The sequence below is a fragment of the Chiloscyllium punctatum genome, chromosome 15 (genome assembly GCF_047496795.1).
Source record: "Chiloscyllium punctatum isolate Juve2018m chromosome 15, sChiPun1.3, whole genome shotgun sequence".
Taxonomy (NCBI): domain Eukaryota; kingdom Metazoa; phylum Chordata; class Chondrichthyes; order Orectolobiformes; family Hemiscylliidae; genus Chiloscyllium; species Chiloscyllium punctatum.
In genome coordinates, this window is record NC_092753.1 from 97,233,873 (window position 1) to 97,259,720 (window position 25,848).

General features: G+C 45.7%; 1 protein-coding gene across 8 annotated transcripts in view; it reads left to right on the plus strand.

Moving 5' to 3' along the window:
- The window catches only part of robo2 (roundabout, axon guidance receptor, homolog 2 (Drosophila)), a 1,634,458-nt gene that overhangs the window by 1,413,487 nt on the left and 195,123 nt on the right, over positions 1–25,848 (plus strand). For all 8 annotated transcript variants that reach the window (XM_072585780.1, XM_072585785.1, XM_072585784.1 and 5 more), the window contains 2 exons: positions 7,369–7,380; positions 16,578–16,702. In XM_072585780.1, coding sequence (XP_072441881.1) covers positions 7,369–7,380; positions 16,578–16,702 — 137 coding nt within the window. The remainder of the gene's footprint in view (positions 1–7,368; positions 7,381–16,577; positions 16,703–25,848) is intronic.

The following is a 25,848-nucleotide window of genomic DNA, read 5'->3' on the forward strand; positions in this document are numbered from 1 at the left end:
AGACGTTGGAGAGGGTCGGCAGGAAATTTACTGGGATGGTACCAGGGGTGCGAGAATTCAATTTGGGCGGAATATCAGGAGCTATACTGTAAATGGCAGAATTGAAAAATATGACACTGGGAAAGCACAGAAGGTCAGGCAACATCCGAGGAGCGGGAGAGTCAACTTTTCAGGCTTACGCCAAATGGCAGAACCCTGAGGAACATTAACGTGCAGAGGGATCTGGGCGTGCAGGTCCACAGTTCCCGAAATGTGGCCAAGCTAATTAGGAAGGCATATGGCACGCTTCCATTTATTGGGTGGGGCATGGAGTACAAGAGTTGGCAAACCATGTTGCAGCTATATAAAACTCTTGTTAGGCTGCATTTGGAGTTTTGTTTGCAGTTCTGGTTGCCACACTACCAGAAGGACATCAAAGCTTTGGAGAGAATGCAGAGAAGGTTCACCAGGATGTTGCCTGGCCCCAAGGGCATTGGCTATGAGGAAAGTTTAAAATGACTAGGATTGTTTTCACTGGAAAGACGGTGGCTGAGAGGAGATCTGATAGAAAATTATGAGAGGCGTAGATAGGGTGGATAGTCTGAGGCTTTTTCCCAGCGTTGAAGTATCAATTACAAGGGGGCACAGGTTTAAGGTGAGAGGGGGAAAGTTTAACGATGGGCGAGGGAAGTTTTTCACACGGAGCGTGGTAGGAGCCTGGAACACCCTGCTAGAAGGGGTGGTGAAAGCAGGCACGTTGGTGACATTTAAGAGACATCTGGATGGTTACATGAATAGGGACGGAATAGAGGGGGTGCAGACCGAATAGGGGCAGGAGGCTTCTTTTTAGTTTAGTTAGGGCATGGTGATTGGCACAGGCTTGGAGGGCTGAAGGACCTGTTCCTGTGCTGACCTCCTCATTGTTTTTCTTTGTTGTGATCACTCTGTCCATGCAGAGAATGTTGAGGGCACATTTTATTGAATTGTGGAAAATTCTTGAGTAGTTTTGGTAGACCAAAAGGGGAGGAACTCTCTCCTTTGGTAAACGGGTCAGTAACTAGAGGTTGCAATTCAACATAATTCCCAGAGGAGCTGAAGGAGGCAGTGCAGACACATTCTCACACAAGAAGCTTTTTATGAAGTGTGGAACGCACTCAAAGTATGCTCGGAGCACATGCCAAAGGAATTTCTAAAAGGCACTTGGCTAGGTCTGTTTGACGGGGTTAACAGGGAGAATGTGGGCTTTTGGAATGAATGGGACCACTCTTCGAAAGAGCGAGCAAGGACATGATAGGCTGATGGCTCCTTTCTGTGGGGTGAAATCCTCTGGTTCATCGAGGGAAGGATGGACTGCAGCTGTACCTCAGCTGACAGTCAGGGGGAGCTCAAGGTGATTTCCCCACCAACTCCCCTCCCCCCACCTCCCAACCCCATCCAAGAGCAGACAAAGATTATCCCTGAAGAAGCTGACTTGGGACAATTGACTAAATAGCATACAGTCATGTGAATTTTAACCGGATTTTTAAAAATTGCTTGCGTGGGATTTTAATAAAGTTCTTAATTGCCCCAATCTCTACGGCCTGCAGGTGTGCTTAAGAATTGAGCCATACACAGCGACAGGAAAATTGAACTCCAATTTCAGTGTTGAGTGGTCTCAGCTTGATGTCAGGGAACAAAGGAACAGAAAGAGGTGATTCAGCATTTTGAACTTATTCTTCCAGTCAGTAAGATCCTGGCTGCAGTGCCATCTAATTCCAGGAATACAGAACATAGATTCCCTCTCAGCTCCTCTTGATACATTGTACATGTTCTGCAGGTCACTCCTTTACCTTCAGAATTTCAGGAAATGCAAACCTATCTTGTGTGATCACAGCTCGTAACTTAACCATTGGTGTGCAGGTCTCATTCTGGTAAACTGGTTCCACAAACACTTTGATGCTTTTGGAAGCACCTTTTGGTCTGTGGGTCCATTTCAGGTGTTTGAATAACCTGAGCTCAGCTCATGAAGAACCCATTTCAGATGGAGAGGGGACAGTGTGGCAATCACGTCAAGGCTTCTTTTTAACAGCGCCTTGCAAACACATGACCTCTTCCATCTAGAAGGACAAGGGCAACAGATACATAGGAACACTACCACCTGCAACCTTCTTCCAAAGCCCTCACCATATTTGGAAACATATTGCCGTTCCTTCACTGTCACTGGGTCAGAATCCTGGAATTCCCTCCCTCAGGGCATTGTGGATCAACCTACAGCACACAGACTGCAGCGGTTCAAGAAGGCAGCTCATTCCCACCTTCTCAAGGAGAAACTAGGGATGGACTACAGAGTGACAGTCACATAACTAGCTTGCACGGTGATGGTGGTGTCGTGGCAATGTTACTGCACATGGGTTCAAATCCCATATTAGATTGTTGGCAATTAATGGAGTTTTATTTCAGTTAATTAAAACCTGGAAAGTTGAACTAGTCTTAGCTTTGCTCTCCTTATCTGAGGAAGGATGTTCTGATGATGGAGAGAGTGCCGAAAAGGTTTACCTGATTGACTCCTGAAATGGCAAGACTGGCGTATGAAAAGAGACGATTGGTTAGGACTATATTCACTGGAATTTAGAAGAATGAGGGAGGATATCTCAGAAACTTATAAAATTCCAACAGGACTAGATGGGACAAACATAGGAAGGGTATTCTGGATGACCAGAGAGTTCAGAACCAGGGGTCACAGTCTATGGTTAGAGGGTAGGCCATTTAAAACTGAAATAGGGAGATATGTCTTCACCTAGAAAGTGGAGAGCCTCTCTGTGAATGTGGAATTCATTGACACAGAAAGCCTTTGAGACCAAAACATTGGATGATTTTAAGAAGAAATTAGGTATATGGCAGAGCATGCTTGAAGGGCCGAATGGCCTACTCCTGTTACTATTTCCTTTGTTTCCATTTCCAAGATGGACAGTCACTGACTTGCGGCTGAACACTGAACAGTTTGTAAGAAACTTTGCTGAGTCACTACTGAGATCCTGAGCACCTCAGAACAGAAGATGGACCCTCTTCCTCAAATCTGATTACCTCATAGCCTTTTATCCTCAACCTCAGGTTGGAAGAGACAATGAGAGAGAGAGAGAGAGAGAGAGTGTTTTGGGGAGGTAGAGTGTTGGTGTTAGTGTTGGATAGGACAGGGGGATGATTGAGAAGCATGTTGGTTCCTGTTGAGGCAACAATAGCTCCAAGCTGTGATGGGAAGTCCTATGTGGTCAAATAGCTTGCCTGGTCTGAGCTCCAATGCACAAATAATGGATGATTGGGTGTGGTATTGAAAAGTAGCCATCACCCTTGACACCAGTGCTCCAACATGGAGTCAGAAGAAGAGAAAGAGTAAAGTGGGTGAGGGTAAGGTCAATGTCAAGTGTTTTCATCTTGATCTGTTTGATCTTCTGTAGTCATCATGTAAGGAATGACCACATTCATTCTCCAATCCCCATCCTCACCTCGTGCAATGACTATCTGAGGGGGATTCATGTATCAATGATCTCTTGAGATTTGGATAACTCAATTTGGTTTCCAATCAAGGTTCAATCATTCGGCAATTGAGTCTACACATCAGCAATCAGGGAGATAGGTTAATGTTCTATTCAGGAGATTCCATTTGAGGACTTGCTGAATCTGACATGGATTTACTCTACCACCATCTCTCCCTGGCTCCCACCGCCTGTCCTCAGCAATTTAATCACTATGAGATGTGTATGTCACTAACGGAGTCATTCCACATCTTCAAATAGGTTCATCTTTGTTGGAACAGCTGTTTCTGCCAGCTGTTTTATGAGCAATTATTCAACATTTAATTTAATATCATTTCAGATTTTATCCTGAATATTCCATGTGTTTGTAATTGGCCCTTCCTTGCCATTCCTTTGTCAGTGAGTGATATTTAGAGGTCAACTCTTCATTTGTCATCCGGAACTTCCAGAATTTGTTTCCCTTTGCAGTGATCGATCAAGGTCAGCCAAGTGGAAATTATAGGAGTTCCCTGATTGGGGCTGTTAATCTGGTCCAATCAGAGAGCCCTGGCTGACAGGTATAAACAGGAGTGTCCGAGATTCTGTTCACTCTGAGAGCTGCCTCTGAGGGAGCTGGATCAGGGTCAAGGACTCTCCCCATGTAAACAAAGGGGGACTCGGTGACGGGGTACCGACCTCTGTGCCCCCGCCTTTCCATACAACACAGGGGGAGGGCATTCTGCCCACTCTTAGTATGCCAGCTCTTTGAAAGATCCTTTTAATTCATCCCACTCTCTCACCATCCTGCCCTTGTGTTCTCGATCCTTCAAGAAATATCCTCCTCTTTGACAATGTGTTCTTGTTTGAAAGTTATAATTAAATATGTTTTCAAGGACCCTTCAAGCTGTGTGTGATGATTCACACCCCTTGATTCTTTTGATATTTATTATCGTAAATGGGTGTACCCCACATGGACTATCACAGTTGACTACCATCTTTCAGGGTTGGTTATACTGAGCACTGTCTGCTGGCCTTGCCTGCATCTCTTCCACATTGTTAATGATTAAGTAACTCCCTGTTCTCTGATTCCTGACCTTCCGATCAATGGGAAACAGTTTCTCACTATCTATTGAAAACCTACAATAAGTTTGAATGTCACCATTAAATCTCCTATTAACCTTGTTAGGAAAGCAGTCAGCTTGGCCAGCCTCTCAGTATAACTGCTGTCCCTCATCCAAGATTCCCTGTTTTATCTGAATTAATCCCACTCCCAACCTAACACGCATCCTCATCACCTGTCCCCTCACCTCTCCCCTTCCTCTTCTTGCACCGTTGTCCCTAAAGGTACATTCTCGTAGGCTTACATCTGGTTCCCTCCAGTTCTACTTACCACTTCAAATTAAGGAACTCTGAATTTACAAAACTAGAGTTCACTGTAAACTCACCTTCCATTCTTCAATATTTAGAGTCCTTACAGTGCAGAAAGAGACCCTTCAGACCATTAGGTTTGCACTGACCCTCCGAAGAGCATTCCATCCAGACCCAGCCCTATCCCTGTTATCCTGCATTACCCACGGCCAATCCATCTAACCTGCACATCTTTGGACTGTGGGAGGAAACTGGAACACCCAGAGGAAACAGGGAGTATGTGCAAACTCCCACATTCATGATGAAGGGCTGTGCCCGAAACATCCAGTGTCGTTCTCCTTGGATGCTGCCTGACCTGCTGTGCTTTTCCAGTGCCACACGTTTCAATTCCCACACCGGCCGTCCCCTGAGGCTGAAATTGAACCCGGATCGTTGGTGCTGTAAGGCAGCGTGGCAGACCACTGAGCCACCATGGCACGGTGGAGGCTGTCAGAGATTTTTGTTTATTTTGTGAGAAGTGGGTTCCTCTGGCAAGGCCTGCGTTTGTTGCCCGTTCCCTCATTGCCCTTGTGCTGCTCAGAGGACTACTGAGAGTCAACCATCTTACTGAAGAATTTTACAATAATCGATGATCATAAACAAAGTCACTGTGACTGAGAATACTTGTCTATATCAACATTTTATGAACTGAGTTTGAATTCCATCACCTGCCATGAGGGTATATGAAGGGAGGCAGAGACCTTGTCACAAGACTTGTTTTTTAGGTACTCCAGGCTAATGTTCAGGGGCACGAGTCCCACTGTGATAGATGGTGAAATCTGAAGTCGATGGGCACAAAAAATCCAACATTAAAAGCTAGCCTGATGTAACCATTGTCAATTGTTGTTAAACACCCATCTGGTTCATTAATGTCTTTGAGGGAAGGAAATTTGCCATCCTCACTTGATCTGGTCTACATGCGACTCCCGTGTCGCCGTGGGGCAGCATGGTGGCTCAGTGGCTAGGACTGCTGCCTCACTGTGCCAGGGACCCGGGTTCGATTCCAGCCTCTGGCGACTGTCTGTGGGGAGTTTGCACATTCCCGTGTCCACGTGGGTTTGTTCCAGGTGCTCCGGTTTCCTCCCTCAATCCAAACGATGTGCAGGTCAGGTGAATTGGCCACGCTAATTTGCCCATTGTGTTAGGTGCATTAGTCAGAAGGAAATGGGTCTGGGTGGGTTACTCTTCGGAGGGTCAGTGTGAACTTGTTGGGCCGAAGGGACTGTTCCCATACTGTAGGGAATCTAATCCATGTGGTTGACTCTTAAATGCCCTCTGGATAATTAGGGATGGGCAATAAGTACTGGCTGAGCCAGGTGACACCTTTTGTGAGTAAATGAAAAGGATTTTGAATCCATGTCCCCAGAGGAATTGTCCAGGTCTCTGACATACTGCTCCAGTGACACTCCCACCAGTTTGGAGAGGTGGCACATATGTAGGTAGATACTCCATTATCCTGGGACTTATGGCTTATCAATGGACACATAAGGAGGAACTGTTCTCATTGTAGATACTGAGAACCAGCGGACATCAACATAAGGTAACTGGCAAAAGTAACAATGGCGATGTGAGAAAGTGGTTAGGATCTGGGATGTGATTGCTGAATTTGTGGGTGTGGCAGCTACAACCCATGGCTTTCAAAAATAAACTTGGATAATGATTTGAAGGCAAAGCAGTGCAGGACAATGTGGGCAATTGGTGAATTGATCTTCTGCAAGGCCAGCAAAGACACCATGGGCCAAATGGCCTTCATTTGTGCTGTAACCATTCGACCATTCTCTGATATTCCGACTGTCTGAATCTTGATCCCATTGGAAGAACACGATTCCCGCCGAGTGTTTGATTGAAGGAAGCACATTATGATTATTTTTCAATCTCCTGAAGTCTGTAGCATATTTACTCCATTGAAGATGTGAGGTTTGCATGTTTTCCTGATGAAACTTGTGGTTTGTCATCGAATGATTACTTCTGTTCTTTTTGTTTTCAACCCTTTCCTGGTACACAATAGTTGTAATCTTCTACCTCTGATTTGTAGAAATGCATTGATTGCTCTTTATAAATGTGTCATTTACACTCAACTGCTCAGATCTCTGCCAAAGCACACTATTTCTCACTGCCCAGAAAGTAACATTTGAAAATGAGAAAAAGCCTCATTCCTCAATCCCACTTCCCCACCTTCTCCCCTTATCCCTCACTCCACCTACCTACATCCTCCCTACATTCCTCAATCCCCTCCTTCTCCCCATAAAACTCAGGAAAATGCCTCCAATTCTTCAATACTGGAAGGACAGATCCGATCCAGCAGTGAGATCTGGCTCCGAGTTGATGGATATCTCAGCCTGTTGAGTGTGTTTTTAAAGTTGTCCACCCTGTGTGTAAGCATCGAATGCTTCATTCATTCTAACTTCATGATTTCTCTATTTTTTTTCCCCTTAAAAAAATTGTCAAATCCTTTGTTCCCTCACCCACCTCCATTGTGTCCTGTCTCCAGCACACCCTGTCGGTAAGTAGTCATCATTCCTTTCATTTACAGCATGACTGCAAAATGCTCGAAACTGTGTAGTTATTGTCCCCATTGTGTTCACCTCTGTTGTTTAAGTGTCTGTGGGGGAGGGGGTTATTACAGAATGCAAAGTGAGCAATACACATCATTGCCAAGAGAGATTAAAGTGTAGTGATTACACTACAGACTGGGTGAATACAACAGCTGGAACTTTCCTTTTAAAACAAGCCTGAAAAGCCTGACTCAGTAAATTCCACTGACAATTTCATTGATCTCAGTTGAAGGTATTTGAAAGAAAATGGATAGATTTGATTTTTTTTTCTGGTGTGAAGTATGTGATGGTTCATTGGGTTGCCTGAAGGCACCTGATTTATAACGTGGACCACACACACAGGCATTTGAGCACAGATGCTCATACGCTCACCCTCAAATCCTCACACAGACACACATGAGCCCACTCACACACATTCCCACACTACAATGTGCATGCACCCGCTTATAACATCAAGCGCGCACACGCGCACACACACACACACACAAACACACACTCACTCTTACAGACACACCCATGCTCACTCTCACATGTACATTCATTGTGTCCACATTCTCATCTATAGTACTTGCTAATGTTGCTCTGGCTTAGCGCACACCCTGTGCAATGTAACCTGTCTGCCTTTGTCTAAGTTTTTAAAATCTGCACAGCCTTGATGATTATGATCTGCGTGAACTGCTCATAAACAAAGCTTTGGTACACATGATAATAAATAAATCAATCAATTAATCACTTGGATCTATCCTCTCACACATCCTGTACATATGCATACACTCTCACACTTTGAGTAGGCAGCTAGCACACACTTTCACCAACATTACTCACACACTCACTGATATGCTGACATTCATAATCACACACACTCCACTGACTCATCAGCATCCAGGCTTCTCCACACACACACACACACACAAACACAAACACAAACACACAGACACACACACACAGATACAGACACAGACACACAGACACACACACACACAGACACAGGCACTCCTACACCTTCCCTCTGTGACCTCACACTCATACACAGGAACATGTGTGTGCACACAAACAGAAAGGCATGCACACGCTTAGACACACTGTCAGACATTCCCAATAAACATACTCACACCAAAACACTCACATGCTGATACACACTCCAATACACCTTATGAACACTCCAGTACAGAAACATTTTGTTACAATCTGTTCATTAATGATGTAAAAGAATCATACTTCCCAAACTGCCTCAATTGAAAGAAAACTGATGTGCCAGGTTTCACTTTTTAAAGTGTGCAATAATTTTGTTGCTCCATCTGGGCTCCCTCCTGCTGAGACATTATTCAGTTCACAACCACCCTGATGGCTTAGCTTTACAGAGAGACCTTAATCTTAAGTACCACCCTGGTACACAGTGTGGTTGTCTTTGGTAAAGAAAGCACCCAGCCCTCCAGCTTTTCAGACCCTCAATCCTGGCCACTGACCGATATCCGTCCTCATTGCCTTATGCTGTCTTCCCAGTTAGCTTCCATCCCCCTGACAACGTGAGGCTGATATCTTAGAAACCTCATGTCCCAGTCAGGAAACCCAATTTACAAACTCCGTCCTCCACGGCAAACTGTGGAGAAGGGTTTGTAGGGTGAATGGGTGCTGGAGGGTGAAGAGGAGAATTTTTGAAAAAGGCAAGTGTGTTTTCTCACATACAATGTGAGTCTGATTGGAGTCTGATTGGCGTCTGGTCTGACTTCTGCTTGAAGTAGATGTTGCTTTTACTGCCTGCTTCCCTTGCTCCCAATAGCAATGCTGCTCTGTTATTTCGCTCTGCTGCATAAGTGAAGATAGAAAAAGGAATACAAAGTTCATTTGTACATTTCTAAATCTCCCTCAGCTACCAGATCGGAGAGATTTTAGACCTATTGTAGAAGGATGTTGAAAGGGGATCTCAGCACATTATAACAGGGATGGGTTACACTGGTTAGATGTAATCTACAACTACTTGCATTTACTTAGTGCCTTCAACAATACAAAACCTTCCCAATGTGTGACAGGAGTGTTAGCAAACAAATATTGACACTGAACCATGTGAGGTGATATAGAACAGATGGCCAAGACTTGATCAATGAGGAAAGTGTTAAAGAGCATTTTCCAGAAGAATGAGAGGGCGAGAGGTGGAGAGATTTGGACACTGTGGTTTTGGAAGCTCAGAGATTTGACAGCTGAGGACAAGGCCGCTGGGGGTGGAGTGATTAAAATTGGAATCTCAGGAAGGTCTAGTTTTGGGGGATTAGAGATTTCTGAAGTTTGTGTGTCAGGAGGAGGTCACAGAGATAACGAGGGCTGTAGTCACATGACAGCACACAGCACCATGAAGAGAGAATTCCGGAACAGATACCGTGACCTGTTACCTGGGGACAACTCCCATGTTGTTCCCTAAAATGAAAATCATTATCAAAATACAGAGCAATGATTGTCTAGGGATTGGGGGGACACTGTGAGAATTAAACCACTTTGGGAAACAAGTTCAAACCCTGTCCAGACTGAGACCACAAAGGAGTAAATAAGTAGTGGAGTGAAGGATCTGTTTCCATGCTGTATGATTCCATGACTGTAATTAGAATTTGGACATTGGCTATTCAATTTGTGTTAATTGGTTTATCCACACATGATGGTGCTAGTGTAGAGAGAGCTTTAGTCTGTATCCAGCCCTGTGTTGACCCTGTCCTGGGAGAATTTCAGGGGACATTGTAGAGAGAGCTTTACTCTATATCAAACCTCATGCTGTCCCTGCCCTGGGAATGTTTGATGGGGACAATGTAGAGGGAGCTTTATTTTCAGTTTAAAAGATTAGAGGAAGCTTTAGTCTGTCTCTAACCCTATGTTGTATCTGTCCTGGGAGCATTTGGTGGAACAGTACAGAGGGATCTTTACTCTCGATCTAACCTCATGCTGTACCTGTGCTCGGAGTGTTTGATGGGGACAGGATAGAGGAAACTTTACTTTCAGTTTGAAAGTGTGGAGGATGCTTTACTCTGTATTTAATTGTTTTGTACCTATCTCGAGAGGCTTTCTGATAGTTACATGTAAGCAAGTTTGATATTTTGTTAAAGGTGAATGTTTGGAGGGTGGATATTGACCTAGATCTCTGTGCAGCATTTTCAAGATCTTGCTTCAAGGTCTACCTGAGAAAGCAGATGGGGATTCCATCTTATGGCCCCCTAGGGGACTGTGCCTCTGACAGTGCTGCACTTCCTTGGCACTGACAGTGCGACTCCTAGTCTGACGCCTTAAATCCACAAACACCTGACTCAGTATGACCCAGCAGATCGTCCAACTGAAGTTCGGGGCTAGGTGGCAAGTTTTTGCCTATCTTTTGTATGGTGGACAATGCGTGGGTCAAGAGAAAGAAAGAACTTGCATTTCTGTAGCTGCCTTTCCATCCTCAGAGTGGTCCAAATGACTTTTACAGCCAACAGCATAATTTCTAAGTGTGGCCAGTGTTTGTGTTCTGACACAGCAGAATTTCACAAAGACAAGTCAGAGAGTCATAGAGCTGTTAAGCACAGGAACAGACCCTTCAGTCCAACTCGTCCATACCAACCAGATATCCCAACCTAATCTAGTTCCATTTGCCAGCACTTAGCCATATCTCTCCAAACCCTTCCTATTCATATACCCATCTTATACACGATTTGCTTTTTGCGCTGTTGTTTGGGGTGAGGATGGGAGCCCGAACAGTGTGTGCAGTTTTGATCTCTTAAAATAGTGTTGTGGAAATCCTTCACCTGCCAATACAGGCCGAGGATCGCAGTCCCACTTGAAGGATGAGGTAGGGATGCGAACCTGGATTTGCTTTCTGCTCTCTGTAGAGGGACTCAAGCTCAGGCTCTTAGGGAAACAACGCTGTCCTCTGGTCAATGGGTGGCTTCGAGGGCAGACCACCTCATGAGGGTGTGCCCTATGTAGAACACAAGTTAACGTCGTCCGAATCATTGGCGCAGCTGTGTCACTTTTCACTACCTGATCCCAGTCAGACACACAGGGCGGAACCACAGACTTGCAGGGTGGCAAAGAGAAAGCCTCCCTGCTGTAATTGCTTTAACCCACTGAATAAAACATGATAGGGAAAGGCTTCAAGAAATTACTTCTTTTTTAAAAAAACATCTTTCTGCCTCAGGCATATGCATTCCATCATGAATTAAATATTGCACTTGATAATCCATTTCCACTGAAGTGTAAACAACTTCAATAAATCATTAAAGCCTCAAATCAAAAAAAAGCCACGCAGCCATTTAAAGCAAAGTCAGAGGTTGAAAGAGACAGTTGTTCTCCTCAATGCCGTCCAACATTCCTTGTATGTTGGTGTTTAAAAGACATCAATCTGAAGTACAGCCGAGGGATCAAGCTCTACTAGGTCTATTAGAGAATCGGGGCTCCTGGATTTTGCCTCCCTTCTGCCCTCAGTTGGCAGAATCCAGTCAGGGGCTGTAACACCAGAAGGACCATTCCATTAGCCTCAGTAGAGGGGCCGGGGCAGGAGGATGGTGAAGGGTGAGGAAGGGGTAGAAGTACAGTGACCCGGCTGCTGCTAATCTTTGCTGTAAAGTCCAAAAGCCCTTGAATTGTGGGCTGGAAGGCAGGACTTGTGAAGCCAACTGCAGCTGAATATCACATTGACTAAGGATGGTCACTTTGATCAGAAACACAAAGGCAATCCTCCATTGTCCTTGACAATGTCCACCCAGCTCTCTGAATGAGTTCACTCCTGTGGTTCTGGTCTCTCCCATAACCTCAATTTTCATTGTTTCCCACTGATGGCTAGACCTTCAGTCACCCAAGCCCTAACCTCTGTTCTGTCCCTGTCCCTCCCCCTTAATCTCTAAACTAAACTCCTAAACCCCTAAATTCCTTCACAACGCTCCTTAAAACCTGCCACTTTGACAAAGCTTCTGGTCCCCTGTTCTCGTTTCTCCTTTATGTAGCTTGGTGCCAAATTTCTATCTGATAACCCTCCTGGGAAACACCATGGAAAGTTTCACAATTTTAAAGTCGCTACTTGATTGCAAGTTGTTGTCAGGTGTCTATGTCACGAGAAGGGGTTGAATTCTTAATGGTTTTTCAGCAAGGTATGAGGTCCCTGCGCACAGACCTTGCAGGTTTCTAAGATAATGTTGGGACCAACTTCAAACATGGTTTAAAATGTAACTATGAGAGTAGAGCTCTTTCAGGTTGGCATAAGGTAATTGGAGACATGTTATCTGTAATCTCTGATGCATTACATAATCAACCCTAGTTAGGGTGACAGAGGTAATGCTCTTGATGTTATTTCAGGAATAACCAGATGTGGCAAGGTGGGGCAGAGATTGTCATGGGTGAGTAAATAGGATGGGCACAGCCTCAGAGTGAAGGGATGGCTCATTGGAACTGAGAGGAAGAGGAACTCTTCAGCCAGAGTCTGTGGAACACATTGCCTCAGAGGGCTGTGGAGGCCAAGTCATTGTGTGTATAAGACAGAGGTCGATAGGTTATTGATGAGTAAGTGAATCAACGTTATGGGGAGAAGGCAGGAAGATGGGGCTGTTAAACATATCAGCCATGAATAAATGGCAGACCGAGACTCTGTGGGTAGAATGGTCTGATTCTGCTCCTACGTCTTACTGTGTTTTTGGACAAACGCCCTCTCCAATCATGTCTTGTGAAGAATGTTAGACTCTGTTTTAAGACCAAGGACAGAGCAGAGCAGAATACCAAGCATTTTACAGGATGGGATCAGAATGTGAGACTGAGTTGGTGGGTCACAGTTATCCCCAGTTGTGGGACTCTGCCTGTTTCTCACTGTGGAGGTTCAGTGAATGGGGACAAGGCAGGAAAGTGGAATTGAGGATGATCAGATCAGCCATGATCACATTGAATAACAGAGCAGAGTCATTGGGCTACTTCTTCTGCTACCCTTTACTGCCTTCTTGATGTCATTTTGACACAGCCTCAGAGATGAGATGACCAAAACAGATTTAACACAATGTCTTCAAGGTGGGAGGTTGTGATTTTTCAATAGTGTATACCAATGGTGGAGTGAAGCAAATTGGGATTGTGTGTGTGCTTGTCTGTTTGCGTGCATGCATGTACATGCACATGCGTGTGCACGTGTCTGTATACGTTTGTGTGCGTGGTTGTGTACATGCGCATGTGCGTGTGTGTGTGTGTGCATGGAAAGTCTGTGTCTGTCTGTGTGTTTGCATGTGTACCTGTGTGTATGTGTGTACCTGTGTGAGTGTCTGTGTTTGTGTGTCTGTGCATGTGTGAGAGAGAAAGAGACTGTGTGTGTGTGTGTGTGTGTGTGTGTGTGTGTGTAATACCCCATCCCTACAATATTTTGGTATCGTTGACCATCTGAGCTCCAATTTGGGTGAAGTCACCATTCGGCTGTTCGAGAGTGAGATTCAGCACCCAGCGAGGAACAGGGTGAGGGAAATCTGAGAGATGGAGGATGGCACAAAGGAGGTGAAAGGACAAGTGAGAAATAAAGTGCTGTGTGGTATTTTGTGCCATGTGGCTGTTTGTGCATTTACTGCTGTGGAAGTAAAGGTGAACATGGAATGTGTTAACATCATTTGTGTCCCAAAGCCTCTCTCCTCAAAGCTGACTTCATGTGTCTCTGGTCACGTCCGATCCTGCTACTCTTCACCGCCCTGTTGTTACATTTTAGCAAAGCTGAGCTTCTCTCTCACTGAATATGGCATCTCGACAGAAATCCAAGCTCATTTAGCAACCCATGATAAGATTGTCCCAGATCCTTTATCCGCTGAATTGCTAAGATGGTCTGGGCCGCCCAGTGTTTAATTGCTTTCTCTCCCTCTCTCTGCCCATGCTTGCTTGGCTTCAGCTATCACTGAGCTTAATTCAGATGCTTGTGCGTGGCTCTGTGTGAATATGTTTTATCAGCCTCACCCATGCATGCTGGGCTGTGCACATTAGATTGTGCTGAACTATCGTGTTTTGATAACATTAACAGAAGCAGTGGGTGACTTGGCATGAGTGTCGGGGATGTGGACTGGGACCAATTTGTGCTTTGAATTTCTGCATGTTGTAATCCAATCTTTTTTTCCAGGGGTTTTCAGATCCTGGCGTGATTTCTGTGTTTTTATTGTCATCATTCTGCGTGTGTAAATCAAGGCTCTTCTACAGCTAATGCTCACATTTATTAACCCTGCATATGTTAGCAAGGAATTTTCACCATCAGGCACCCCTTTTATAGAGACAGTACCCCCCCTCACGGACCACTTTAATAGAGACAGTCTCACCCTCAAAGACCCCTTTTATAGGGAGTCTCCCTGTCAGGGACCCCTTTCATAGGGACAATCTCCCCATCAGGGGCCACTTTTATAGGGACAGTCTCCCCATCAGGGACCCCTTTAATCGGGACAGTCTCCTCATCAGGGACCCCTTTAACCGGGACAGTCTCCCCGTCAGGGACCCCTTTTATAGGGACAGTCTCTCCGTCAGGGACCCCTTTTATAGGGACAGTCTCCCCGTCAGGGACCCCATTTATAGGGATAGTCTCCTCGTCAGGGACCCCTTTTATCGGGACAGTCTCCCCGTCAGGGACCCCATTTATAGGGATAGTCTCCTCGTCAGGGACCCCTTTTATCGGGACAGTCTCCCCGTCAGGAACCCCATTTATAGGGACAGTCTCCCCGTCAGGGACCCCTTTAATCGGGACAATCTCCCCGTTAGGGACCCCTTTTATAGGGACAGTCTCCCCGTCAGGGACCCCTCTTATAGGGACAGTCTCCCCATCAGGGACCCCTTTTATAGGGACAGTCTCCCCGTCAGGGTCCCCTTTAATCGGGACAGTCTCCCCGTCAGGGTCCCCTTTTATAGGGACAGTCTCCCCGTCAGGGACCCCTTTTATAGGGACAGTCTCCCCGTCAGGGACCCCATTTATAGGGACAGTTTCCCCGTCAGGGACCCCATTTATAGGGACAGTCTCCCCGTCCGGGACCCCTTTTATAGGGACAGTCTCCCCGTCAGGGACCCCTTTTATAGGGACAGTCTCCCCGTCAGGGACCCCATTTATAGGGACAGTTTCCCCGTCAGGGACCCCATTTATAGGGACAGTTTCCCCGTCAGGGACCCCATTTATAGGGACAGTCTCCCCGTCCGGGACCCCTTTTATAGGGACAGTCTCCCCGTAAGGGACCCCTCTTATAGGGACAGTCTCCCCGTCAGGGACCCCTTTTCTTGAGAAGGTTTCATGCACTTTGTGCAGTTCCAATCATTTTAATAAGCACCATGAATTTTCAATATAATGTGACAGTTACAGACCTCAGATATACTGCACATTCAACATGAAGCAGTGATAGGCTCTGAGAATCTAGCAGTGTGAAGTTGATGGGTTAACCTGCTCCAGTAGATGAAAGAGCACTGACTATAGTACCCTGATCTTCCTGTATTGCTGCTGATGGTAATCCAGCCCTGATGCTCTGTTAGATTGAGATGATGATGTCAGCCGCATCAGGCTGTTAATATCACCAGCATTAACTGAACAAACTGAAAGATAAACAAAGGATGTTTAAGGGACATTATCTGTAACTGACTGTAACAAGCCCTGAGATTAAGGAAGAGATCAGCTAAGGTTCCTGCTTGTTCTCATTACAGCCCAGAGATCCCTGCATTAGAGAGGGAAATCAGCCAGGGTTCCTGCTCCTGCTCACTGTCCAATGACCCCTGGGCTAGAGAGAGGGAAATCACCAAGGGTTCCTGCTCCTGATCACTGTCCAGAACTCTATACTGGAAAGTGTTAGTTGATGGGTGAAGGTGGGATTCGCCGTTTTATTTGATTAACCAATGGGGATCCCAACTCAACAAGTTGGCTTTCAAATAGAGAAGGCAATTGAGCAAGGACTCAGTGCCATGTGGGATTTACTCAGGTACCCAAATCTGGGAATGGGTATGGGGAGGACACAGAGGACACACATCACCGTTCAGAAAGGCGAGGCAGTGGGCTGACTCAGTAAGTCTCTGTGTGTAATGGGGGTTGGGGGGCGGGGGCGGGGGGTTCCTCTGGCTTCTGTCCAGCCAAGTGGAAAGCTTTCTCGAAAGGCACTCACCCTGTTCTCTGTTCTCTGACATGTCCTGTGCTTGGATTCCACCACCCCTCCCCCAGCTGCCCCACAGTTTGTGGTGAGACCAAGAGACCAGATCGTGGCGCAAGGACGGACAGTCACCTTCCCCTGTGTGACTAAAGGAAACCCTCAGCCTGCAGTCTTCTGGCAGAGAGAAGGAAGCCAGGTGAGTGCCCCTCCAGGTGCCTGATCTATCAACAGCTTGCATTTGTGTAGCACCTTTACACCCGCAGGCCAATTTCTGAGAGAGTGCTGTCCCATCAGGTGAGAGCATTAGAAGAAGCTTTTCCTCTTTAATGACCAGAGAATGAAAGGCGTTATTAAAATGTGTAAAATTCTTGAAGGGCTCAATTTGGAAAATAATAAAGGTCAGAAGTCACACAACACCAAGTTATAGCCCAACAGGTTTATTTGAAATCACAAGCTTTCGGGGCGCTGCTCCTTTGTCAGGTGAACCTGTTGGGCTCTAACCTGGTGTTGTGTGACTTCTGACCTTGTCCGCCCTAATCCAACACTGGCAACTCCACATATAGAAAATAACCAACAAGGTTAACGGAATGCTGGCTTTTGTATCTAGAAGCATGGAATATAAGGATGAAATGTTATGCTGCAGTTATACAAAACCCTGGTTCGATCCCAGTGGGAGCACTGTGAGTAGATCTGGGTACCAGACCTCAAGAAGGATAGATTGGCCTTGGAGGGAGTACAATCTAGGTTTACAAGAATGATACCGGGACTTCAGGGGTTAAGTTATGAGGAGAGATTATACAAATTAGGCGTGTCCTCTTGAGAATTTAGAAGGTTCAGGGTGTTCTGATCAAAGTCTTCAAGATATTAACCAAAAATGACAGCATAGATAAAGGTAAGCTATTCCCACTCGTTGGGAACTCAAGAATCAGGGAGCACAGTCTGAGAATTAGGCCCAGACCGTTCAGGAGAGATGTTAGGAAGCACTTCCACACACAATGGGGACTCTCTCCCACAAATGGCAATGACTGCTGGATCAGTTGTTAATTTTCATTCTGAGAAAGATACATTTTGTTAAACAAAGGTATGAAGGGATTTGGAGCAAAGGGGGATATAAATGCAATTAGGCCACAGATCAGTCATAATCTCATTAAATGGTGAAACAGGCTCAAGCGGCTGAATGGCCTACTCCTGTTCCTCTAAATTGGAAAATACTTGCAGGCTGCCTCGCACTGGCTGCAAAGTCTGAAGTTAGAAAGTGTAGATAATTTGAGTCAATCCGGTCAGATTATTTTCTTCATTCATGAGACACAGACTTTGCCGAAATTTATTGTCGAATGAGAAGTTTTAGTCCTTGTGAAGGCAATGGTGAGACATGTTGTGACACACCTCTGGAACAGGCGGGACTTGAAATCAGGCCTCCGGGTCTGGGTGTAGGGACACTACCATTGGGCATTCCCAATTCGAGAGTATAATCTCAGAATGAAGGGCCAGGCCATTTCGGACTGAGGTCAGGAGGAATCTTTTTAATCAGAGAGCTGTAAATCTTTGGAATTCTTGACAGCCAAGAATTGTGGATATTGATATTAACCATTAAATATATTCAAAAATTGAGGTTGATAGATTCTTGGTCATTTAGGAGATTAAAGTGCAGGGGGACAAGGTGGAGCTGAGGGAGAAAGTCTTATTGAACAGCAGAGCAGGATTGATGGTGTACCCCTGCTGTTTTTTATGAAATGATCTGGAATTAAGTGTCTAATGACCAGGAGTCAATTGTCGGTTGTTGGAAAAACCCATCTGGTTCAGGAATGCCCTTCAGGGAAGGAAGCTGCCATTCTTACCTGGTCTGGCTGATATGTGACTTCAGATCCCAAGCAATGTAGTTGCCTCTTAAGGGCTTTTGCCCGAAACAACGACTTTCCTGCTCCTTGGATGCTGCCTGACTGGCTGTGCATTTCCAGTACCACACTCTCGACTCTGATCCCCAGCATCTACAGTCCTCACTTTCGCCTCTTAACTGCCCTCTGGGCAATAAACTGACACCCTCAAACTGTGAATGAACACAGAGAAAACACAGATATTAGGACAGGTGTCAATGCTGAGGGCGTGCTGCCCCAATGTTTGTACAAGGTGTTAAATCAAGGCTGTTTTCACCCTCCCTGTGCGAATCCCGCAGTGACTGTTTTGGATTATAAACAGGGGAAACTGTCTCAGTGTTCCAGTACTCAATCAGCGGCTCCAGAAACTGATTCATTAATCTCAAATCACATTTTTTTTTGTGTTGCGTGGCTGTGAACAAATTGACTGCCTCAATTCTTGCCTTTTTAAAAATATTTATTTACAGATGTCAGGCAGTGACAATTCACCACACTGCTGTGGGTCTGGAGTCACCCATAGGCCAGATTGGGTAAGGCCAGCAGATTTCTCTGAGTGAACCATCTGGGTTTTTACAACAATGATGGTGGTTTATATGATCACTATTACACAAGCTTTTTATTTCAGATCTTCCTTTTTAAAATTATTGAATGCAAATTCTACTCTCTGTTGTGATGATATTTGAACCCATGCCCCAGAGCATTCGATAGAGCCACTGTATTACTAGCCCAGTGATTTTACCTCAGTGACATTACCACCACATTCTCTCGTATTATGCCTGCAACGACATGTTAAAGTACGTAATTGTCTGTGAAACACTCGGGGATTCTCCGACAAAATAACAAATTGGCTGCATCATCAGATTTAAATGGCTACAGGAGCAGGGATGTCTTGCTGCAATTGTACAGGGCCTTGGTGAGACCATACTTGGTGCACTGTGTGCAATTTTGGTCTCCTTATCTGAGGAAAGGCGAATTGGGGATGCTTTTTCTAAAGCACAAACCTTCAAAATGCGTGTTGGCTGTAACACGATTATATTGCCAAGACCTGAAGCGCTGTTTCCAAAGCACGATTTTTCTATAATGCGGGGTCGCACAAGAACACAACCGTCACATTATAGAAGAGCTACCTGTATGAAGAGAGACTGGATCAGTTAGGACTATATTCACTGGAGTTTAGAAGAATGAGGAGGGGGGACATTTCACAGAAACCTATAAAGTTATATCAGGACTGGACAGGGTCAACCCAGGAAGAATGTTCCCAATGAGAGTCCAGAACTACGGGTCACATAGAATAAACCAATTAGGACTGAGTTGAGGAGAAATTACTTCACCCAGAGAGTGGTGAGCCTGTGGGATTCTTTTCCACAGAAAACAGTTTGAGACAAAACTATTGAATGTTTTCAAGAAGGAATTAGATACAGTTCTTCGTGCAAAATAGAAAATGGGAACAGGGGGCTGAGTTGGATGACCAGCCGTGATCATATTGAATGGTGGAGTAAGCTCGAAGGGCCGAATGGCCTACTCCTGCTCCTATGTTCGATGTTAGAGAACACTGAACATCACCAGTGTCCCAACATGTCACCAGTCAAGTTCAGTAATGCAGAAGGTTGAGTCATATGTGTTTCCAGAGCTGGGCTGTGCTCTAAGAGCTCTATATCAGCTCCTGTGTTAATCAGCTCACATAATCTCAAAACAAGGTAATCAAAAGATGCCCAAAGATTATTTCTCTGCAACTGGGACTGAAGAGATTTTGTGTTTGTTGCTACTTTGAAAGGAAATAGATCTTTAAGAGTATGTACTTTTTCTGATAGACTAAATAAGGGTAACTATCTTCAGTGATAGATGAGTCAAGACAGCACAAGGATTAAAGATAACCAACAGATAGGCCAATGTGGGAGATTTGTCTTTATTATGGCCTGGAATGAACTGCCTAAAAATGTGGTGGAAGCAAATTCAATTGTAGCTTTCAAAGGGAAAATGGATAAATTCTGAAAGAGAAAATAAAACCGTGGCTATGGAAAAGAAGAGAGGATTTGAACTGATTGGACAGTTGATCTAAAGAGTTCATGCAGGTACCATAAGCCAATGTTCTCCTGTAAATTCCTATGAACTGATTACTTTGAGTCAGAGGAGGAGTCTATTTTAGTCAACACACACTTTGCTGGTGTGTTTGATGCACTATTGTTCCATGGAATGCAGCAGGCTCAAAGGGCCGAATGGCCTACTCCTGCTCCTATTTTCTGTGGGGTATCACCTTCATGACGTGCAATCCTGACTTTACTATCCTTAACAGTACTGTGGGTGTACCTAGATCATGGACAGCAGCAGTTCCATTCGTTGGCTCACAGACATCTTCTCAAGGACATTTAGTGATGGACGGTAAATACTGACCGGCCAGTGACATCCACAGGCCACCATGAGCAATTTTTGACACATTCAACCTTTGCTCCTGGAGTCGATCAGTAGGCAAGGTGTAGGGGAACCCAAGCAGATATTTTGCTCTTTCTAATCCAGGGTCACTGAAACCCATTGTTGATCCTCTGATCGGTCTCTTCCCTCATTCCCCTCCTAGCCCTGTATTGTCCAAACCTACCCATAAGGAGAGGGGGAACACATCTCCAGGCCATGGGAACACAAACCTCATGCCCCTGCTGGGTGTGTGTGTTTCCTCCGAGTCATCAGGGAATACTTTTTGCCTCATTTCTTCAATTCCATCTCCCACTTGATCCATCACAGAGAGAATGCAGAAAATAATCTATGGATGGTGGCTAAGGCTTGAATTTCTATAACACCTGTCACAAACTCTGCCTGTCCAAAAGCTTTTCATATAAGAACAAACAAATGAACTAGGAACAGGAGGAGGCCATTCAGCCCCTCAAGCCTCCTCCTCCATTTAATATGATCGTGGGTGATCTCCTCTTGTCTTCAATGCCACTTTCCTGCGCGGTCCCTATAACCTTCAACCCATTACTCATTAAAAATCTCTCTGTCTCCTCAAGTTTACTCAGTGACCCAGCATCCACCACACTCTGGGGGAGTGAATTTCACAGATTCACCACCCTTTGAGAGAAGTCATTCTTCCTCATCTATGTTTTAAATCTGCTACCCCTTATCCTAAAGCTTCCGCCCCCTAAAGCTGCCCCCCCCACCATGACTCCACTCCCCCATCACCAAACCATCATCTTCCAGACCGTACAGAACCTCATCACCTCAGGAGATCTCCCACCCACAGCTTCTAACCTCGTAGTCCGGGAACCCCGCACTGCCCCATTTTACCTCCTTCCCAAGATCCACAAGCCTGACCACCCTGGCTGACCCATTGTCTCAGCATGCTCCTGCCCACCAAACTCACCTCCACCTACTTCGATACTGCCCTATCCCCCCCAGTCCAGGAACTCCCCACCCACGCCCTCCACCTCTTCCTCCGTTTCCCTGGCCCCAACGCCTCATCTTCACCATGGATATCCAATCCCTCTACATCTCCATCCGCCATGACCAGGGCCTCCAAGCCCTCCGTTTTTTCCCCTCCTGATGTCCCCAACAGTACCCTTCCACCAACACTCTGATTTGTTTGGTTGAACTGGTCCTCACCCGTAACAATTTCTTCTTCGAATCCTCCCACTTTCTCCAGACCAAAGGGGTAGCCATGGGCACACGTATGGGCCCCAGCTATGCCTGTCTCTTTTTTGGCTACATAGAACAGTCCATCTTCCGTCGTTACACTGGCACCACTCCCCACCTCTTCCTCCGCTACATTGATGACTGCATTGGCGCCACCTCGTGCTCCCACAAGGAGGTTGAGCAGTTCATCAACTTCACCAACACATTCCACCCCGACCTTAAATTCACCTGGACCATCTCTGACACCTCCCTCCCCTTCCTGGACCTCTCCATCTCCATCAATGACGACCGGCTTAACACTGACATTTTTTACAAACCCACCAACTCCAACACTACCTGGATTACACCTCTTCCCACCCTACCTCCTGCAAAAATGCCATCCCATATTCTCAATTCCTCTGCCAGCCCATCCCCCTCCCATTTATCTCTCCACCCCAGAGGCTCCCTACCTCATTCCTGATGAAGGGTTTTTGCCGAAAACGTCAATTTTCCTGCTTCTCGGATACTGCCTGACCTGCTTTGCTTTTCCAGCATCACTCTAATTCACTTCTGTGATTCATGCACAAGGACACCCAGGTGCCTCTGCACTACAGCATGCTGCAATTTCTTACTATTCAAATAATAGTCCTTTTTAGTGTTATTCCTACTGAAATTAATGATTTCACATTGTATTCCATCTGCCAAACCTTTGCCCACTCACTAAAACTCTCTGTGTTTCTCTGTAAAGTTTCACAGTCCTCTGCACACTTTGCTCAACCTTAGTGTCATCCACAAATCTTGGCACATGACACGTGGTCCCCAACTCCAAATCATCTGTGTAAATTGTGAACAATTGCAGGCCCTGCACTGATCCCTGAGGTACACCAATAGTCACTGATCGCCAAGCAGTAAAACACTCATTTGTCCCAACTCTTTGCTTCCTGTTAATTAACCAATCCTCTATCCATGCTAATACATTTCCCATAATGCCTTGCATCTTTATCTTATGTGGCAGCCTTTTGTGCGGCACCTTGTTGAAGGCCTTTTGGAAATCTAGATACACCTGATCTACTGGGTCCCCGTTGTCCACCATGCTCATAATGTCTTCATAGAATTCCAAAAGATTTGTTAAACATCGCCTGTTTTTCATAAGTCCATGCTGTGTCTACCCAACGGGACAATTTCTATCTAGATGCCTTGCTATTTCTTCCTTGATAATAGACTCAAGCAGCTTCCCCACTACAGAAGTTAAGATAACTGGTCTCTAATTCCCCATCTTTTGTCTACCTCCCATTTTAAACATGTTTCCTGTTTTCCAATCAGCTAGAACTACCCCAGAGTCCAGTGAATTTTGGAAAATAGCCACAAGTACATTTGCTATTTCTCCTGCCATCTCTTTTATCACCCTGGGATCCATTCCATCAGGGCCAGGAGATTTGCTTACCCTTAGCTCCATCAGCTTGCCTGACACTCCCCCTTTCATGATAATGCTTGTTTCCAGGTCCTCACCTACCTTTGTCTCATTGTTACTCACTGCAGTCTATTTTCACAGGTTTTATAAGCTAATTGTGGTGAAAAGTAGCAGACCCTACACACACACAGGAGGGCCTTCAATGGTTTGATGGCCAACGTGTAGATCAGCTAAGTGCTGAAAGCATGGAGTTCAAATCCCCATTCTGGCTGAGGTGGACCCACTCCCCTGGCATTTTTGGCAATAATTACCAAAGACCCTTCTTGCAAACAAGAGCCCCTCAAGAAGAGTTTGCACACTATGTGACCCTAAAAGTAGCAAACTTACCAACCCACCCTTCCACTTCTTCATTCAAGTCATTTATAAAACTACAAAGAGCAGAGGCCCAAGAACAGATCCTTGCTGGACATCACTGGTCACCAACCTCCAGGCGGAATACTTTCCATCCACTACCACGCAATGTCTTTTATCGACCAGCCAATTCTGTATCCAGACAGCTAGATTTCCCTGTATCCCATATCTCCTAATTTGCTGAATGAGCCTACCGAGGGGAACCTTATCAAATGCCTTATTGAAATCCATATACACCACATCCACTTCTTGGCCTTCATTAACTTGTCTCGTCACATCCTCAAAGAACTCAGTAAGGCTTGTGAGGCATGACCTGCCACTCACAAAGCCATGCTGACTATCTCTGATCAAACTATGTTTTTCCAAATAGTCATAAACCCTATCTCTCAGAATCCTTTCCAATACCTTGCTTACCACAGACTTAAGACTGATGGGCCTGTAATTCCCAGGGATTTCCCTATTCCCTTTCTTGAACAGAGAAATAACATTCGCCTCCTTTCAATCATCCAGATTTTCCTGTCTCAGGGAATAGTGAATCCGTGGAATTTTCGCTGCAGAGAGTTGTTGAAGCTGGGTGATTGTGTATTCAAGGCTGAGATGGATAAGTTTTTTAATCAATAAGGGAATCAAGGGTAATGGGGAAAAGACAGGTAAGTGGAGTTGAGGATGATCAGATCAGCCATGGTCTCATTGAATGGTGGAGCAGACATGATGGGCTGAATGGTCTACTTCTGCTCAAACGTCTTATGGTCTGTTTTGACTGTGTAGGGAATGGCACAAACCGCTGAGCGAGAAGTGATAGGTGTTACCTGCCGAGACACAGACACAGACCAATCTTAGCTTGTGCATTGATACCTTTATGGTTGAGCAGTTAACAAACGGGGAATAGAGGTCATCAAGGTGATTGGTCTTTCTCTCCCCTTCCTTCCTCACCTCATCAACAGCAGCACCTTTCAGGTCATTAAGCACCGCAAGGTGCTTCAGAGAAGCGATTGATTTTCAAGTAAAACTTTGCCACCAAGCCACATAAGAAGCTGTCGTAGGAACATTCGATCAGGAATTCACTGAGATCATGGATAATCTGTAGTCTAAATCCATAGTCAAAGAGTGTGGCACTGGAAAGCACAGCTGGTCAGGAAGTATCCGAGGAGCAGGAGAGTCAACATTTCGCACATAAGCTTTTCATCAGGAATGAGGGGGTGGCCCAAGGTGACTGAGAAATAAATGGGAAGGGTGGGGTTGGGGGCAGGAGGAAGGTATCTGAGAATTTGATACGTAGATGAAGGTGCGGGTGAAGGTAATAGGTTGGAGAGGAGGATGGAGCGGATAGGTGGGAAGGAAGATGGACAGGTAGGACAGTTCAAGAGGATGGTGCTGAGTTGGATGTTTGGATCTGGGATAAGGTGGGGGGGGAGGGGAGATGAGGGAAACGGTGAAATCCACATTGATCCCGTGTGGTTGGAGGGTCCCAAGACGGAAAATGAAGCGTTTTTTCTTCAAGCGTTGGGTGGCTAGAGTTTGCCAATGGAGGAGGCCCAGGATTTGCATGTCCTTGTGGGGGGAGGAGGGGGGTTAGGGGAGGTGAGGCTGCTTAGTGCATGTGTCCCAAAGATGTTCTGTGAAATGTTCCACATGTTGGCGTCCTGTCTCCCCCATGTAGAGGAGACCACATTGAGTGCAATGGACACAGTAGATGACGTGTGTGGAAGTACAGGAAAATCTCTGCCGGATGTAGAAGGATCCTTTGGGGCCTTGGACTGAGGTGAAGGAGGGTGGTGTGGGTGCAGGTTTTGCACTTCTTGTGGTGGCAGGGGAAGGTGCTGGAAGTGGAGGGTGGTTTGGTCGGGGGATGGACCTAACAAGGGAGTCACGGAGGGAATGGTCTCTGTGGAACACAGACAGGGGTGGGGAGTGAAATATATCAGTGGTGGTGGGGTCTGTTTGTAGGTGGTGGAAATGGTGGAGGATGATGTGATATATCCAGAGATTGGTGGGGTGGAAGGTGAGGACCTGGGGGGGGGGGGGGGGGGGGGGGTTCAGTCCTTG